Source organism: Pongo pygmaeus, chromosome 17 (genome assembly GCF_028885625.2).
Source record: "Pongo pygmaeus isolate AG05252 chromosome 17, NHGRI_mPonPyg2-v2.0_pri, whole genome shotgun sequence".
Lineage (NCBI taxonomy): Eukaryota > Metazoa > Chordata > Mammalia > Primates > Hominidae > Pongo > Pongo pygmaeus.
This window is the reverse complement of record NC_072390.2, coordinates 49,600,569-49,620,512: the sequence shown is the minus strand read 5'-3', so window position 1 is coordinate 49,620,512 and position 19,944 is coordinate 49,600,569. Positions and strand designations below refer to the sequence as shown.

General features: G+C 43.3%; 1 protein-coding gene across 4 annotated transcripts in view; it reads right to left on the bottom strand.

Moving 5' to 3' along the window:
* Positions 1 to 19,944, bottom strand: part of MAPRE2 (microtubule associated protein RP/EB family member 2) — a 160,859-nt gene that overhangs the window by 8,446 nt on the left and 132,469 nt on the right. For all 4 annotated transcript variants that reach the window (XM_054461370.2, XM_054461369.2, XM_054461367.2 and 1 more), the window contains 2 exons: positions 6,314 to 6,453; positions 1,183 to 1,341 (listed from right to left, as the gene is read on the bottom strand). In XM_054461370.2, coding sequence (XP_054317345.1) covers positions 1,183 to 1,341; positions 6,314 to 6,453 — 299 coding nt within the window. The remainder of the gene's footprint in view (positions 1 to 1,182; positions 1,342 to 6,313; positions 6,454 to 19,944) is intronic.

Genomic DNA, 19,944 nt, shown 5'->3' with positions numbered 1-19,944 from the left:
GTTTCTTCCATCAGATCTGAAAATACTGAGAACCATATTTTATGAAGCCATCATGGAAACCAGGTGGATTATCAGGGCTTCAAATTCTGAGCTATTGATAACCAATAAATAATTTAAACCAAAATATTTGGAAGAAATGAAAAAAAAAAAGTGGTAGAGAGCTTCCAAACCAGATACAGTGCCTTACAGTTTAGGAGAATTTCACTGCTAGTATTTTGAGGCATAAATGGAGTAAACATTTGCCTGGGATTCAGCTGGAATAAGAGAGTAAACTTGCTGATGGCTTGCTACGTCCTATAGAAATATCAACACATACAACTCCACTGGAGGCCCTCAGAACATCACAGGCTCAGAACACCCAGAGACTGGGACACTTCCACTAGCATCAGCCTGGCATAAGAGAAGCTGGACACCCCAACCCCTCAACTTGGCTCTGTGGAAGGTGAAGCCACATCGGGCTCCCACCTCCACCTCTGGCTGCTGGGCCTCTCTCTCCTGGCACTGGCAGACCCAGGGTGCCTTGCCTCAGTCTCTGCCATGCATCCTGCCCCCCTTTCTCTCCTTGCCTCCTAGATTCTTATTCCTCCTCCGTTTCTCACATCTGCTTTTCATCACCCTGACACAGCCACATCCTGGGTCTCCATCAGCACTTGTGAATAGCAACTCTGGTGGCAGGTCCTCCCCATAAAGGAGGTGTGCATGTGGCTGTCCCACAGCTCTGGTCTGTCCTGGCAATGAGCAACCAAGACAACCAGCCACGAACTAAAAACAGTCAATTATGGGGCTTCTGGGGATGGGAAAAGCATCTAGATTATTTTCTCCTTTAACTACACTCTGTATTTGCATGAAGAAGGAGGAATCCGAATACAAATTCTTAATGCTCATTTTCTCAGAGAGCTGCAGACCACTTGCAGTTTGGCTGCATAAGCATATTTTTCTGTCAAAGCCATCCCCACCCCACCCATCTCTTCCCAGATTAATTTATGACTGCCTGTCCCACAGGCATGGGTCAATGGATCATGACGATAATGATGTTTATTCCTTTGGGACTATCAAGTGCACTTGGCAGAGCAGTAATTCCCATTGAGGTCCTGGGGAAGTATTCTAAGGCGTGCTGATCTACTGTGCTTTGACCAAGAGAGTCATTTTAGAACACAGGAGTCACATGCTCCTCACACTTACGTGTTCTTCTGAAGCATACAGGACGTCCATTAGTCGCTGCACGAGGTCATCATTTTCCTGCCCGTGTTCTTGGCAGAGTAGCTCGATCTCTCTCAACTTCCCAAAGTAGAAATCCCTTTCCTTTTCCACGCCTTCAAGGGCAAGTTTTAATGAATGTACCTGCAAGGGGGTGAGAATGAAGAAAAAAAAACCACCCAAAATATAGTATAAGAAGTGACCAGCAATTCCTGTGAATAAAACCCGAGAGAGAGAGAGAGAGAAGCAGATATAACCAATGTGTAAGTCTGAGGGAGAAACAACAGGGCTGTTGTCTGGAGCTTGACCCTGGGCCAAAACGTCCAATTCTCCACAGCACTCTGGTCATTCCCTTCAGGCAACTGAGCGTTTATTAACCAGGGACAGAGTGGTCCTTCTGCTTGTGCGGTTCCCTGCAGGCTGGGAGTGAGCTTTCGTCTCCTGCTAACATAGGCTGGAACATATCTTTCCTCTAACTTGTTACTATGGTCTGGAAGTTTGTATCTCCTCAAAATGTGTATGTTGAAATCCTAACACCTAAGGTGATGGTGTTAGGAGATGGGGCCTTTGGGAGGTGGCTGTCATGGGGGTAGAGCCCTTATGAATAGGATGAGTGCCCTGATAAGAGGCCCAAGCGAGCTCATTCATCCTTTCAGCATGTGAAGACAGTGAGAAGGTGCCATCTATGAAGAATGGGGCCTCAAGCAGACGCTGAATCTACTGGCGCCTTGATCTTGGACATCCCAGTCTCCAGAATTGTGAGGAGTAAATTTCTGTTGTTTATAAGCCACCCTGTCTACAGTACTCTGCTCTAGCGGCCTGAACAGACTGAAATACTTGTTCATCTTCTGCAGGAAATGGAGAATGGGAAGAGGAAAGAGAAGCAGAAGAGAGAGGCTGTAAGCACGGCTATTTAGATTTATGTTGAGGACTCTCCCTCCCTTAGATCACTTACATGGAAGCCACCCTTAGCTAGACCCTTTCACAAATGATACTGAGCCACATTACACAAACACTCTCCAGGGAGAAACAGGGTTCGTGACACGAGGAAAACTGGGTGAGACCCAAAGCCTGGCTGAGTGGATCTGTCTCAATTTCTCTAGTTCAGGCTTTGGGTACGTCACTGGGAAGGCAGGAGGGCAAGGAAGGCCTATTCCCTCACCACAGTAGCCCTCATTCCTCTTTCTTCCCCTCGATCCTGGTTCACAGAGTTTCCAGGGCTGTGCAGCTTCTCAGGGTGGCTACAGAACAGTCCAAGTGAAGGGAGGAGGCAATGGTCAAAAGAGGGTCCAAGAACTCGGACACCCAGAGCTAAAGAAACCCTGACGGGGTTGTGACTAGATCTGTTTTCAAATCTCAATCTACCATAGTCCTACAGGCACAGCAGCTACACTCAGGCCCAAACTATTACCCCGTTCCTGGTCTCTGAGGATCCCCATTTATTTAAACCCTTTGTTTATTTGTATGTAGGGTATATGCTTCAGGTGGTAAATTAAGTCTTTCATAGCCCTCCTTAGGTAAAATCTCTGTCATGATCTTAAAAATCACCCCAATAGAATTTCAAAAAATTATATGTGGAATGCAAAATTCCCTCCTCTCTCCTTCTAATTCTGGGCCTTTGTGTATGCTTTATCCATCTGGAATTACTGATTCATTCAAACACACACTGAGCCCATGCAGCATCCCTACTCTTCCTGTGCACCTGGCAAACCATATCCATCCTGTAGATTCAGGGTTACCCTCACTGACGCCCCCATGTGGCTGCTTGCAAAGCAGGGGAGAACCAGTCTGCTTTTAACTCATTTCTATCAATACTACAGCTTGCACATTTGTAAGATGTACAAAAAACTGAAGGCGACCAGCTTAAATTCCAGAAAAAAGAAAAATCTTATTCTAGAAATCCTTTCCTGCTTTAAAACAAACCAACCTCTCCCCAGGTTTGGACACAAAATCTATCTCAACCCTGTGCTAGTGCCAGCAGATGGATCTGTGGCAGCTTAGATGTGCCACCACCCCCCAGCCCCCTGTACCAGGCAAGGACATATCCAACCCACGAAAACTAGGTCTGTCTGGCTCCCTAGGGCTTTGTTCTGCACAATGAACAAATAGCTGAGGCTTTTCCAGACAAGCCTTTAGTGCAAATCAGGCTTCAGTGATATTCCACATGCATTAGGTAACAGCTGCCACTACCAACATTCCCTAGTAAAAACCAACACTAGCTAACTTACATGATGAAAGATCAATTGGCAAGCAAAATTCCACTGTCATAGTCCCCCTCACAAAGACCAATGCCAGCCTCATCCCTCTTGTGTTGTGGCAGATGCTTAAGCGATGAAGGAGATGCTGTAGATCGATCTTAGAAAACGAGAAGCAGCACTCTTCTTACGATTCTTCCAACTCCCCCCAGTGTGACCATAGACTGCAGGTTCCTGCAGGCCTTGCTGTTTCAGTCATGGCTATAGTCTCTGCCTGGGCTAACCGACACCCATCCCCAGCCCCACCCGCCCTCCCTGAGCAATGACCAACCTACTTCCAGTTGGCTAATCCACTGACTCCAACCCACTTCTGGTTGGCTAACCCACTGTACAGAATGAGTTCCTAATTATTTTCTTTATGACTTTTCCTAAATCTTTTGATTCGTTTCTATCATGGGAATGGTCTAGCATAGTGGTACTTCTTTAGTGCATCATGGGAAATTGCCTGAGAAAATGCAGGAGGCCAAGCAAATGAGACTCCTCTAAGTTTATGGCACTTGTCTCTTTCTCAATGATGACTGTGCTTCACCCTTCAGCATCAGGGTCTCCCCTCAGCATCAGGGTCTCCCCTCAGCCTCTCCTCACCCGAGTGTTCTTTGTTCCAACACCATGATGCCTGTGGGGCCACCTACCAGGCTCGGGGGGCATCCTGTTGGCTCCAAGACAGAAAAAGGAGGGAACGGCAACAGTGAACCACGGATATAAATTTGGAGTAAGTGCTCAGTAATACTGATTGAAGGACTCACAATTCAGGGTGTGTCTTCCTTCTGAGGGACAGACAGGGGCAGGCACATTCCTCGGTGTGAAGGTGTCGGGGGCAGAAACGGGGAGGGAGGCCTTTTGGAAGTAATGAAAGGATTATAACAGGAAGGCGGCACTGGACCATTCCTCTCTCTTCTCACTCAGTTCTCTGAGTGGCATTGTGGATAGTAGGATGGTTTAGTGGAGGCATTTTAGAGGTCTGAGTTCCCTGGGGATGGGGCTCTGTGTGTGATCTGGAGAGCTAGCGGGAGCCTAGAGCCAGCCCCAAGGAGGGGAAGTGGGGCTGGGCGGTTCAGGCTATAAGGGGGAGAGAACCTCAAGGTTTCCATGTGGTTATATTTTGGGTAGAGAGGTGGGACACTGGGTGTGGCAGATGGGGAAGAGAGGGAGGAGTCATGAAGAAATACAAGATAAGAAAGATACCAAAAGATTTTGGGTTCCTTAAGGAAAAAGAGTTCTACAGTTGTGCCTTGGTATCTGAGAGGAACTGATTCCAGGATGTCCCTCAGATATGAAAACCCATGGATGCTGAAGTCCCTGATATAAGACGATACAAGATGGCATCGTATTTGCATACAACCTATGCACATACTCCTGTATACTTTAAATTATCTCTACATTACTTATAATACCTAATACAATGTAAAGTTATGATGTATTGTTTTTAATTTGTATTAGTTTTTATGTTTGTATTGCTATTTTTTATTTTGAATATTTGCAATACTTGGTTGCTTGAATGTACAGATGTGGTAACCCATGGATATGGGAGGACCAACTTTAGGTCCAAGGCATTACAGCCTTTAGGTCTACTCTGATTTTCTTGGAGCCTGAGGCATGTGGACCAAGGTTCATTATGACTGTCCTTACTGCCTTTTAATTGAGAAGAAGTCATTATTGGAAACAGAGCTCAAACTGAGAATCAGCAGGTAATTAGAACATTCTAGTTTCCAAATCCAAGTCCTACCTGCTGGATGGCTTGTTTTTATACCTTTTTCCATAAAGTGATCAGAATTGTAAAGAAACACCCTAGCTAAGAAACTGCCTACATTAAACTAGATTCTTGATTACAAATATACAATTATCACAAAAGCTGTTTTTAAACTCTTGCTGGCTCATCAAGAATAAGATTAATCACCACGACGGGCCCAGTGAGCGGCTGGGAACAGCCTGGGGCCCTGAAGTAAAGGCTCCTCTCATAGCGGCAGGGTAGCCAGGATAAAAGGCTCTCCTCGATGGGCCCTCCAACTACCCGTTGCTTTTATTACTTTTAAGCTACATATAATCTTAGGAAAGATGAGCAGTACCTAAGATTTTATAATGAAAATTTCAAAGACAGTGGAGCTAGTTAGATTTTACCATAACTGTGAGGAATATTAAATTAAAAGGAAAGCTCTTCTACTTAAAACACAATTGTGGCCTTTCAGATCCCCCAAATATTGGGTTCGGTGCTCCTGCAGCACCCAACTTCTGCCATTGTGGGAAGTATCAGGTTTTTTGTTTTGCTTGTGTAATAACTTACTGTGTGCAACTGCTATCTCCAAGTTCTATGAAGGAAGGAAAGGTATCCAGTTTACTACCATTATATTACCAGAATTAAGCGTAATATCTTTCATATAGAATAAGCTCAACTACTAATAGCTGAAGAAAGGAAGGAAGAAGGGAAAAAAGAAGAGAGTGGGAGGGAGACAGACTAACCCTGACCCAGCCTTTAAAAAGAGAGGGAGGGAGAGAGAGGGAGACAGACTCACCCTAATGCAGCACTATCTAGAATGGCCAGAAGTGGGCAGGATGGGCTACGGTCTAGCCTGGAGCTCATGACAGCCCTGAGGAGCAGGGGAGGGGAAGGTAGCCTGAAGTCTGCAGCAAGGCTGAGCCATCTGCCCCATCTTAATGTACAGCTTTGAGATTTGTGACTAACACTTTTCATTCATCATGGGCTACTGATTTTGTCTTAGAACAATTCTTTTTATTCTTTCTTACTTGAAACCAAGGATTCTTCCTTACCTTCCCTCCCTTACCCCAGTCCTAGGGGATCCTAGGCCCCCTACCTCTTACACACGTCACTGCTCCTAGAGGCGTGGCCAGAGCTGATGCATTACCTGTTCATTAAGCTGTATGACCTGCGTTTCTAAATCTTTATCAGATCTGGATGCTGAGCCGCTGGAAGAAGCCCTTTTGGCTGATGAGGGTCGAGAAGGTGTGGATCCTGGTTTAGCTGCGGGACTTGATTTAGCTGCACCTGAAAGCAATCAGAATAAATGATAAATACTGGCAACATTAAAAGTATGTTTTAGATACATAGAAAATGAATGATATAAAAGGAGCTTACAACAACATATAAGAGATACCTCCAGTGATCCCTTCCCATACAGAAGGAGTATAAATATTTCAGCAGGAGTGTACACAGTTAAAGTACGGTTGTTTTGGGCAACTTATCTCACCTTTGTGAGTGCTGTTTTTTTTTTCCCCAAGTAACATGAGGTTAATGACATTGTCCCTTCTCCTTCTGGAGATGTAAGAGAACAAAGGGATTTTAAGATTTTTAAGAGGAAAGGTTTTTAGATAAACTTAAAAGCATCACCCTAATTGAATTTCTAACAAACAAGAGAAAAGATCTTATAATCAATTAATACTTCAGAAGAAATATCAATCCAAATGTATTTTTTTCTCTTTTAAAACATTTCCTAGCTTTAGCCACTAAAGTACCTAAGAGCAATGACATCTCCATAGCAGTGGGCACTCCTGATGCCCAAACTTTGGTTTCTAAATGTTATTCTGCAATAAAAGGGCTTCTTGAGAAATGGCTGATTCTAGGGATGGTGCAGGGAATGTTCAGGGTAAGCTTAGGAAATCTTGTGTCAAAAAGCAAGGATGTGCTCCAGGATTTATATCAAGAGCTTGAAGGGGCTCCCAACTAGTCACACTTGGGACAGTTGAATATCAGGAAGAATAACAGCTTCATTTATTGTAATGCACTGGATAAATAAAAATCTATTAATCTATAATGACTGAAAAAGAGATGGGCTGGAAGACAGGGAGAAGGAGAGAGAAGAGAAAAGAATATAAAGATCTTTTCAATCCTTTTTAAGGAACACTGGCAGCCACTAAATGTGCAAGAAATGCTGGAACTAGAAAATAAATCACAATTTTGCAACATCCGTAACTAATAAGCGATTCACAAAGGGCTCATCATTGGACATGTAAACTTTAGGTGAGAGGGTTTTGGGGAACAAGATATTTACATGTGTTACTCTAAAGGGGAAAACACACCCTTACAATGGGGAGATCTGAGAGTCAGCACCTTAAGGAAGTGATCCACTTAGCATCACTAATAATGTTGTGAAGTGGAAAAAAGAAAAACCACTGGTTTCAGGTAAGACCTCGCCTATCTGGAGCTCAGGTCACAACAGACTCTCACTACCTAGAACAATGCACAGACACAAGAATGGCCTCTGCGGCCAAAATAGAAGTCCCAATGTATACGCAATGTACTTCATGGATTATGAAATTCCAAGCCACTACCGGGGGCCCGCCCATTCCCTTTTCCTCTGAACACAGTCCCTGTGAAGTGGCATCTCTGTTTTCTACTACCCCTTCAGTCTGGTGTAGGTGTTCCTTCTCTGTGCTCCCACTGGCCTAATCCCCCAACCCCTGCTCTTATTTAGAGCAAGAAACACATCTTATTCATCTTTGTAACCCCAGTGCGTAGCACAATGCTCAGCTGAACATGTATTTGGTTAAAGAGCAAAAGTCTAACTAACTATATAAACAAGTAAATAAAACTTTTAGTGATGCGGTTTCCAATTTTACAGTTTATTTCCAACTTCACAGTTTATTAGTACCAACATATTAGCAAGAGCCGAAGGGTTATAAAGACAGGTATGTGACAGCAGTTACAAGTTTCAACCAACATCCTAATTACAAAGTAGCAAACAGAAAGACCATAAAATTTATATTTGTGTCTTCAGGTGCCTGGGGTCATTAGCTCCGGATGCAAGTCACACCCCCTAGAAGCACTGACAGCATTACAGCCTTTAAATATAAGCCTTTCTGTTAAAAATTTTTAAAAAATAAACTTCTTTAAAAACACAGGGAGGTGCCTAATATACTTTAAAATGAGAATGGTTAAATTGGGAAAGACTTAAAATAGTTTGAATATTCTCAGGGTAAATCTGCAGATCCCTGGAAAACTCACCTGTGCAGAAGAGCTTCCCAAGGGTTCTAGAGAGCTGGCGTTTTGCTTTGTGACTGGTATATGTGACTGGTATGTGGGCTTCATCTCTGTTGAAGCCCATATAAAACACTACTGGAACACTACTTCCATGTCCCGCTGACCAAGTTCTTTAACCCAAAGGCAAACCAACTGGGTAAAGAAAACAATGTAGACAAGCAGGCAGGGGAGGCAGGGTGAGGACACCTGATCTGGCAAAGAATCTTCTCGGAGGCAGCCACCAGCCTAACAGCTGGGGAGACAGCTCGGAAATATCAAGTTCTTTCAGATCTTTTTATAAGCAATACCTCATATTTTAATATAAAGGAAGTCTAACAGAAAGCAGTGCGAAGACTACCTATGATCAACACCCCTTACACACATATTTGTTAAGTGCCTGCCATGGGCCATGCACTGGAGGCCCCTAAAAATGCCTAAGATGCAGTCTTTGTTCTCCAGCTCAGTCTCACATAGAGGAACAGCTATCTAAGAATTTCCGGTATGGCACCTTCAATGTTCTCAGGAATAAGCCAGGGTTCTATGACTCCATGACCATCCCATGTGATGTGGTTTGGCTATGTCCCCACCCAAATCTCATCTTGAATTGTAGTTCCCATAATCCCCACATGTTGTGGGAGGGACGCTGTGGCAGGTAATTGAAGCATGGGGGGGTGGTTACCTCCATGTTGTTCTCGTGATATTGAGTGAGCTCTCACGAGATCTGATGGTTTTATAAGGGGCTTTTTCCCTCTTTGCTTGGCACTTCCTCCTTCCTGCTGCCGTGTGAAGAGGGACATGTTTGCTTCCCCTTCAGTCATGATTTTAAGTTTTCTGAGGCCTCCCCAGCCCTGAGAAACTGTGAGTCAATTAAATCTCTTTTCTTTATAAATTATCCCATCTTGGGCAGTTCTTTATGGCACTGTAAGAACTAATACACCATGCAGTTCAGGCTGTATTCTCTCTGCCTCCTTCCTGTCCCCTACCTCCTCTGAGCAAGTAGGTCTACCACCCTGCCAGTCTCAGCTCAGATGTCACTTTGTCTGGGAGGCCACAGTGCCCTGAACACTTTCCACTGTTGTGGTACAGTTATTTCTTTAATGCCTACTTCTCCCATGAGCATAAACCCCAGGACATAGGTGTTTCATCTGTTTTAGTCACCTTATGCTCTCACCACCAATCACAGTGCCTAACCCAGAGAAATTCAATAATAGTTTTTATAATTCATTATATAAGACCTAGCAGAGGCATCTCTCCAGGGTAAGGACACTGGGGGAAGCTTGAGGAGCTGATGCCAATGTCAAAGTCACAGACACAAAGAACCAGCAAGACAAGAAGGAAACCAAATAAAAACCATCAGCCTCCCAGACAGAGAGCTCCTCTTTGGTTTCCTCTCAAGATTACCTTCTGTAAATTAATTAGGCTCCTTACCTACACAATCAGGAGAGGTGGAGTAAACTCAGTCAGTATATGCTTAACTCTGAGTGGTCTATGCTGGGCTGTCTAAGCCTGTGCCATGGTCACTGGCCCCTCCTGAGGGACACAGCCTTGCAGAGGGGGCTTCCCTAGATAGCATGTGATGACCCACCCACCCTGGCAGTCTTTCATAGGCAGGTCAGCAATAACAAAGTGGTTACAGTAACTGAGCTAGGATCATCAGACACACTCATGTTCTGGTATCTGGCCTTATCCAGTCTGATGTCAATTTAAAAAGAAAAAATCATGGAAGAAACAGAAGCTGATTGCTTACAATACAGGGCTACCACTAATTATATTCTCAGGGTATTATCAAATAGAGCTTGAAAAAAAAACTGAAATGTTTGATAATATGTAGAACGGGTCGTGGCAAGCCAAACTCCTGGGCAAAGACACATTATCAGGGAAGAGCAACTATGAAGAAGTAGAGGACACTGGCCAGGAGAGCAGCGAGACACGCAGGGAGAATCCCCGGCCGCGGGAGGCGCTCAGCATGGCTCATGGCAGGGAGGCAGGGCACAGCTGCTGCAGTTACTGATGCTCTCCCTCTTCTAGCCACACACAGCCACTTGGGGAAACAGGTTTTGTTTTGTTTTCTTCCCTTGAGGAAATATCCCTTGCTGTTAACAGAGCCCAACTTCAACCTGCCTGTGTGGCTTGGACGCACCAAGCTGTGGTTCAGCAGTCTCAGCCCTAAAATGGCATCTGTGCTCACGAATCGGGCAAAGGTCAGGTGGTGGCCTAGGGCCCCAGGGCTTTCCCACTGGCACACACACGTGCACCTCCTGGATCCCTTTGAGATGAGAGAGGTACAGGCGATGAAAATCAGGCTTGGCAAACTCTGCTGCTCCACCACCTACACACATGTGGGATGGAAGCACCATTTCTGCCCCACGGTTAAGCCTCACTAACGGGGACACAGTGCAGGCTGAGTGAAGGAAGAAATGGAAAAAAAATTCTAAACATTTAATAATCAATCACTTAGGTAATTAGTATTTGATATTTAAAATGAGAGGGATCTCGAAATTCTATTGTTCAGAGAAAAACTGATAACAGGAAAATAAATGATGCATGAGGATATGTGAGATCAGGCCTACTTAACTACATTTTTACCTTCAAATGAATAAATGTGAAGAAATTAAAGAACAGGAAAGGCATGGGAAAGATCTTAGTATCTTTCGAGGTTTGGGTAAAACAACAACAAAAACACCCCATAATTAACAGTTAAACTAAAAGCTCGTTTTCAAATAAATGTAAAGTGGGCTCATTAAATCATCACAAGCTGCAATTTGAAACGGAAGTAATTTACTCCTCACAGCTGTCACATGATTCAGAAATACTAAATGTATAAAAATAAAAATGAAACCTTTTGTCCTCATTATATTCAATGATTTCATGTTTTCCTTTTCAGAATAAATAATAGACAATATCCTAACATATAGCGTAACTTTTTAGAGTTAAGAACTTGTTTTTGTTTATTTGCTTTCTAGGTCTCGCTGTCTTCTAACAACCACACTCTAAAGTTTCTGGGGCTGCCAGATACTCTTTCCCCCTTACCTGGGCACTATAACAAGAATGTTCTCACAAAACTGCACAGTTATCAATGTCATAAACTTAACATTGATAGAATACTTTTATGTGAGCTACCATCTGTATTCCAACCTCATAAACTGCTCCAAACATGTCTCTGACAGCATCCAATCCTGGTTTTAGATACTGAAGTCCTCAATAGCTATCTTCTTGCTTCCCAGAATGCCCCACTCCATCAGTGATTTGACTTCTGTACCTTTACCAAGCCTCTTGGCTCAATGATGCTTATGTGGAAAACATTTACATAATAGCTTTCACAGAGAGTGCACCTACTTTGGCTGTAATACAGATATAGATTTTTTTTCTTGCAGCTGATTCAAACATTTCAAATTTTTTTTCAAGCTGCATTTGATGATGTCCTGAGAACATAATTAGTAGTGGCCCTGTTTACAAGTAACCATTTTGCCCTCAAGCTTTTCTACCTCCCTAATTTTACCTTTCAAAATAAAAAGGAATCTCAGAAGCAGAGGAAAATAAGCATAAATTCTGTCCAAGTCCCTGTAATTCTCTGAATTTGCTCACCGGACATGATTTACAATGCTAGTCTTTGAGCAGTTGTGTCTTAATTAATGCCTTTAGGATTTGGGGGTATAAATATGATTCTAAGACATTTTAACCATAGTTGTAAAAAAATTCGGAGTGGTCGGATTCACTGCCTTAGTGAAGCCAGGGCATTGCCGTGTCTAATGTCAATAACTAGCAGCTTGCTTAATGTTTATGGAAAATGCTGCAACATGTTGGGCATATGAGGCCCAATGGATTCAGAAGGATGAAGCAAATCAAAGCACTGGACTTGGCTCTATCCTTCATGGCCAAGACTGTGCTGGAATTTAGAAATTCTTTTCACATAATCTGCCATATTATTCCTTTTGCCAAAATCATAAACAGAGGAGCTAAAAATATGACATTAATACTGTTGATAAGAGACATTAAAAACATGAGCGTGTGCACACACACATGCAGGCAGCCACCACTCTTCTGGTCATGGTCATTCCCAATTTTTCTCTACTTTGACAGCCCCTTCCCCTCCCAAACCATCCCCCCAGCCCTTCTCACTCAATTGAAGAAAACCCAGAGCTGAACAACTATGGCAGAAGATACACTGCATCTGTATTGATTCATTGTGGATGGATCTGATATTACTTTCTTATCCCCTGCACCTTGGCAAAGAGATTATATTTTTTAACAGATAATGAGCTTGGTTAAAAAAAAAAGTAATGTCATTGCTGGAGAAAGGGTATGGGCTATAGCGACTGATGAGGAGAGTGAATTCCATAGGAAGAGGACTTCCTCAGTAACTGAACTGACACCACAGCCCTCATACTGCAATAGGGTTGCCAGTCCCTACAGAATTCTGATTACTGCAAATTCAAGGTATATTGACCTGGTCTTTCCTTCAAAACTGCCTCCATACTGTCACTTTGTAGATTCTGTAATTTGCTCTGAGCTGAGGGCAGAAAAGCATCTCAGTGGAGAGATTTCCATCTAAATGAAACTTTAACAGGGTTCTGGGATGCTCTGTCTCATGAGATCACTAGGAGGCTGGTTTTTTAATTCTGAAATTGGCAGTTTACAGCCCTTATGACTTCTGTTCTGACCAATGCAGCCAGTGGTGAGGTTTGCAGCTCTTCCTTTTCAGTGGAGGCTCTTAAGAGTGGGCAGTCCTCCTTCAGCAGCTAGGGGCAGCTCCACACAGCAGGCACTAGCCACACCAATCTCGTGGGAATGAAGACCTGGTATGGAATTGGACATCCTTCACCTGCCTCTAGGGAGGGAGTGAGTGCAGTGTTCAAGAGTGGGGGCTCTACAGCCAGAGAGCCTTCTTAGGGGCCCCAGCTCCACTACTTCCTGACTGGTGTGGCTTTGTGGCCACCTTGCTTGCTTTACATTTAAGAAAGGAGGAGCAGTGCCAACTTCTCAGAGTTGGGAGGGGTACATGACTTAATACATGGAAAATGCTTACATAAGGGTCTGGCACATAGTATGTGCTCAATAAATGGTAGCTTACATTACTATTATTACTCAGCAAATGAGACCTGATTCAACTAACGATGCAAAAGTGCACTTGTTTCCCATTTCTAGATACTACTAAAAACAGCTGAAATACTAAGAAAATAAGGCTTATTTTTATTTAAAGAACATTTTTATAAAAATTGATTAACCCAGTTTTTACACAGTGAACAACTACTGTATAAAGATGCACAACTGCATCATGTAAATATGCTCAGCTTCAATAAATTTGTTTTTAGAAACAAAAAATGTGATTAACCCATAACCCACCAATGGGCTCCAAGGCATAGGTTCCTTCCATTCCATGCACTCCCTATCTATCTTCGTCTGTGCTTCTTCTAAATTATCCTAATTCATTCATTTGTGCAAATTTTTATTGAGCCATAACCCTATTATGTACCTGGGAAGCTAACAGGCAGTTGAGATCAAACAATGAATGAAACACACAAGATGCTTGTCCTTGTGGAATTAACATTCTAACAGGGGAACTAGACAATAAATAATAACATAAATTAGTAAGTGATAGAATAAACTAGAAAATAAGTGCTATGAACAAGAGAAAAGCAGAGCAGGGTTGGGTAGAGAGAGCTGGGCTGGGGGTGGGTGAGTAGCAATTTTAAATAGGAATTTCATGGAAGGCCTAAGCATCCACTACGGGTCTTCCTCCAGTTTCAGTTTTTCAACTCAGACCCATGGTACTTTCATGGGCCACACTCACACCAAGGCCACCCAGAAGAACAGAGGTCAGAACACCAAGCACCAGCAGGGCAGCGCCAGGTGCCCCTCTTACTGGGAGTTCTGCAGCAGTCTGGCACAGACACAGGAGGCGAGAACCTCCTGTGTGGGGTCACCGTGGCTCAAAAGTCTCATTCTTCACAGAAGCCAACAGCTCTTGTAACAAACTCCATAGTCACAACTTCCAGGTTCCCTGCAGGGAACATGCCAGTTGCAGGAGTAACCCTTCCTTCTTCAAGGTCTCTCACAGTGAGTGTGAGACCTGAGCCAAGACCTGAGGCAGGAGAGGAAGGTGGCCGTCTGGACAGCCAGGAGCAGAGCAGGCCAGGCAGAGGAAATGCTGAATGGGGGTGCAAAGGCCCTGCCTTCTCCACTCAGGAGCCAGGTCAGGTGGGTGGGGCAGGGTAAGAATGGGATACTGTAGGTAGACAGAAGGTCAGAGATGTACTGGAAGGGCAGGTCGCAAAGGACCTCGCAAGGGAAAAGGGAAGCCACTGCAGGATCCTGAACAGAGTGACACGATCTAGCTTTGCTTTCAAAAGGCTCACTCTGCCTGCTGTGTTGAGAACAGACCAGGGAGGCTGAGGGGAGATGCAGAAAGGCCAGCTAGGTGGCTATTGCAGTAATTTTCCTGGGTATGAGCAGTGAGTGCCCAAGACAAGATTTGTTGTGTTTTTGGTAAAGTACTTGCAATGCTATAGTTTAGGAAACCCTATTCTATACCCTACAGAACAGTCGCCAAATGTCCAGCGATTTCACAAAACCTATGTTTTGCAATGTTAACAGCAACAAAAGACATTCTGTGATCAATGGCATGTGCTATTGATTCTAAGGGGAGGGCTTAAGAGAAAACGGGCAGTAACAAGAGCTATGAGTCAGCCTGTTTCCCTCCCAATCCACTGTTTAGGGGTCATTACAGTGTAAAATAAATGGCTCTGCCCCTGGGAGAGCATACGAGTGAGGCGCGCTGCAGGTCGGGGGCTTGCCGAGGGCATGGCTGCTGTGGCACAGAGTGGCCAGCACCTGAGGACCTCTCTTCGCTGACTGGTGGTCTCAAAGCCTGCCCCTGCCAAGGACAGAGGGACTGACTCTCCTGAGCATGTCCAGTGAGTGTGAGCCTTCACATACTGAGTTACTTCTGCCCTGCTGCTTACTGTCCCTGCTAGAGATGATGTGCTTATTTTTAGCCATCATGTGATTCTCCAGTATTTTCCAGGCTCTGCTTGAGTCACTCTGGTTTCAGAGAATTTTTCACAGGGGGAAAATGCAGGAAAGCGTTCTGCATCTTAAAATGGCTCAAGTATTAAAAATTCTCTTTTAAATAGTTATTTCAACATGCTATTTCTTTCGATAAACTACTGACTTTTCACACCTCACATCTTGGTACAATATTAAGTGTCCTTTAAAACACATTAGGTATCACATCCAATCACTATCTTCATTTAAAATATTATTTTTTGATCATTCTCAGAGCAACAGAAATGGTGAGGCTCACTTACCCCAGTGAAAACCACACACACCACATCCCAACAATAATTTAGAGGAGTACCCCTTCGCCTGTTTACTGCAGTAACAGGGGAAGATGGTGACAGAGCCCAGCACACTGAGCCAGCCCACTGGGCAGACGACACACAGGTGTTACCACAACAACTACATCGAGGGTGCTACTGCACTCCTGGTACGCAGCAGTCATTTAACCAAAAAGCTTATACACTAGGATGGTCATTTTGGGGGAACATAAGTACTAAGTTTATAATGTCTTGTCCTTTAGACTCCAGTCAGAGCCCCTGTTGACCAATAACTAGCAAGACCAGTGTTTGCGGTTGTTTTTCTGATGGTGGCCAGCCTGTTGTGCTCCATTAACACCATCTTATCCAGACTCTCCTGCTAAGAGAGACATAGTCTGAGGCCACAGGGCAGGCTGGAGCTCAGGGAAGGGAGAACTCCGAGGTGAGCCCCATGCTCACCAGGCTCCTGGTCCAGGGATCTCTGCTTCTATCAACCGACTACTAAGTCAGAAATGTGTGTAACATTTATCCCCGATTTCCTCCTCTGCTTTACTTCCCATAACCCATTAATCAACCAATTTTGCTGACTGTATCATCTTACGGTCTCCATCACCCACATGGCTACTACCTTCATTAAGGCCACTGTCTTCTCCCACGTGGTTTGCTGCAAAGCCTCTTAGCTGGTTTATGACATTCTAACTGTGCCCTCTCTAATGTGTTTTCTATAATACAAAGCACACTTCTGCTTAAACTTTTCCATGACTCCCTACCATAAAGTGTAACCTCGGTGTGACAAACAAATCCTACAGTAATCCCCTTACCCTAATGATCTCCACCTCCTCGTGTTCATGCTTTTGTATGATAGCCTCCCCTTGAGTGTATGTAAGACCCGTGACCTGACTCTAACCCACAGAACATGGCAAAGGTAATGGGAGTCACTCTTACCATTATGTTACTACATGACTGTCTTGCTGGCAAACACACCAGAGAGACTTCCCCTACTGCCCTGAAGAAGTAGTTGCCATGAAGTAAGCATCTTTGTTGGAAAAGCCCATAAGGCATGGAGGTGCAAGTAGCCTCTAGGAACTGAGGGTGGCTTTCAGCAAGAAACTGAAGCCTTGGTCCTGCAGCCTCAAGGAAACTGTCAACAACTTGAGGGGGCTTGGAAACAAATCTTTCCCCAGTTGAGCCTTTCATGAGACCACCACCCTAGCGGATACCTGGATTATAGTCTGGTGAGATCCTAAAACAGAGAACCCAGCTAAGTTGTGCCTGGACTTTACAATCTGTGAAATAATGCATAAGTGTTGTTTTAAGCTGCTACGTTTGTGATTTTATTTTTGTAGCAATAAGAAGAGCCCTGCTTCCCTCTGCAGTCTCATATCTCAACATCCACACCGAACGACATGCACTTTACTGAATGGAGTACATTCTTTCGACTTCAGCATCCTTGTCTTTCTGCCTGGAATGCTTTTCAACACACCTCCATTTGGCTAACATCTACTTATACATTAAGTTTTGCTTGAACTTTACTTTTTTCAGAAACCTTTATAGAAGATGTTTAAGACTAGCCCAGGTGTTCTTCCTATATATGCGGAGGGAACTCGCCTCTCTTTATTATTATTGCCTATTTATTGTCAGATTTTCCCACTAGGATGTAATTTCCTTGAAAACAGGGGTCTTGTCAGAATCACTGTGTATCTCCAGAATCTCTTACAGTGCATCAACAAACATTCCTTGACAAACTAAATCAATTAGTAAAAAAGAATGAATGAGAATTCAGGTAAAGCTTTCACAAAAAGAGCAAGGAATCCAAAAAGTAGGAACTGGTAAGAAACATTTTCTAGAAGTAATTATATGAAAAAGACACATGCACACACGTTTATAGCAGCACAATTCACAATAGCAAAGATATGGAACCAACCTAAGTGCCCATCAACCAATGAGTGGATAAAGAGAATGTGGTATATATACATCATGGAATACTACTCAGCCATAAAAAGGAATGAAATAATATATTTTGCAGCAACTTGGATGGAGCTGGAGGCCATTATTCTAAGTGAAATAACTCAGGAATGAAAAATCAAATAGTGCATATTCTCATTTCTAAGTGGGAGCTAAGCTATGAGGATGCAAAGGCATAAGAGTGATATGATAGACTTTGGGGACTTGGGGGTGGGGAAGGTTGGGGGCTGAGTGTGGGATAAAAGACCACATATTGGGTACAGTGTATACTGCTCAGGTGATGGGTGCACTAAAATCTCAGAAATCTCCATAAAACGACTTACCCATATAACCAAAAACCATCTGTACCCCAAAAACTATTGAAATAAAATTTCAAAAGGAAACATTTTCTGAGCTACTGTGTAGTGTGCTAGCATACTTTCTAAGTTACAGTGTAAGGGACTTCTCAGGTGATGGAAATGACTGGAGAGCCCTTCAAAAACCGCCATGTGTTGACTGAGTACTACATCTTCCTTGATCCAGATGAATGCTGCAATGATTCAACTTAAACTCATCAACTCAATAATTATATGAGGACCTTCTACAGGCAGGCAAGGGGGAACAATGATTGAACAAGACAGAGTTGAGTTATAGTGTAGTTCACCCAATTCAAAGGGATTCTAGAAAATTCTGTAAGTCAAAGCTGTTTTCTATTCCTGCCCAATATACTAAGTAACAACAAAAAAGTATCAATAATAAAGAAAAATAGGTTCACAGACAATCTATGATATGCTGCTGTGGAAACTAAGAATGAATGCTAAGTCACTGTCTTGTGTGGCCTGGCGAGGTTTACAGCTAGGCTGAGAAGTAAAATCTGATATTATTCCTATGGAGAGAAAAGGAATGATCCATCAGATAAGCACATGGGGTTTAGTTATAGAATTAATATTTCAACACATATCAGGAACAGCTATATAAGATTAATGACCCAATGCTGTTTTAAAAAGGGCTAGGATGGTCTGCCTTCCAGTGCAGGGAGGACAACAATGGAGACCCTCGCCCTCCTCTGCAGAGCTCTGTGCGAAGGAACAGACTCTGTGTGTCCAAATACATGCCAATCGCATCTGTTCTTCACTTTCAAATCACCCAGACCATTCACACAGAGAGCTAATTGACTTGAAGGATTAAGAAATCAGAGATTAGTAATTCTACTAATCTAGGGCTCAATATTCTTGGCTTTCTATACACTTCTGCTTTTGAGCTAATAAGAGGCCTGGAACAAATGGTTTTAACATTTCCTGCATCTATAAATGTAGACAGTAACTCTACAGTATAGTAACTCTCTCTCACCCTAGAACCTACTGTAAGGATGAAAGGAAATGTTTTTGAACTTTTGAAAAAACACGATAAAAAAAATAAATGTCATCGCAATAGAACAGCATGTGTTCTGTTGTCTCAAGCCTAAGCAACATTGCAGAGCTTTTTATATCCTCCATACACCATGTAATTTGAATTTGGTTGTGAAATTTACTGTGGTTCAGTATAGTGTGGGGAGGAGGTAAGAGGAGAAAACAAGACCACATCCATGACACAGGAGAGACGCAATATAATATAATGATGAAAGAGCATGGATTCTGGAATCAAAGAGTCAGGCCTTAAATCTTAAGTCCTCTCCTTCTAGTGTGTGACCCTGGCAAGTTACTAAACCTCTCCGTGCCTCAGTTTCCTCAACTTTAAAGTGGAGGGTAATAATATGATCTGTCTTTTAGAATCGCTGAATACATATTAAGTTCTTAGGATAATAGCTGACACTTAATATGTGCTCAATAAATATTTGCTAATATTACTGATGACTCCTTCTATATTTTATTTTTTTGGGACAGGGTTCCACTTTGTTGCTCAGGTTGGAGTGTAGTGGCATGAACATGGCTCATTGCAGCCTTGAACCCCAGGCTCAAGTGATCCTCCCACCTCAGCCTCCTGAGTAGCTGGGACTACAGGTGTGTGCCACCATGCTTGGCTAATTTTTGTATTTTTTGTAAAGATGGGGTTTTGCCATGTTGCCCAGGCTGTTCTCAAACTCCTGAGCTGAAGCAATCCTCTCATCTTGGCCTTCCAAAGAGCTGGGACTACAGGCATGTGCCTGGCCTTCCTTCTACATTTTAACTGTTTTCATTTTCCTTAACTTTCATGAAAAATTCTATTCATATTAAGATTCAGATTCTGAATTACAAAGTAATAGTATCACAACATTCTGTAG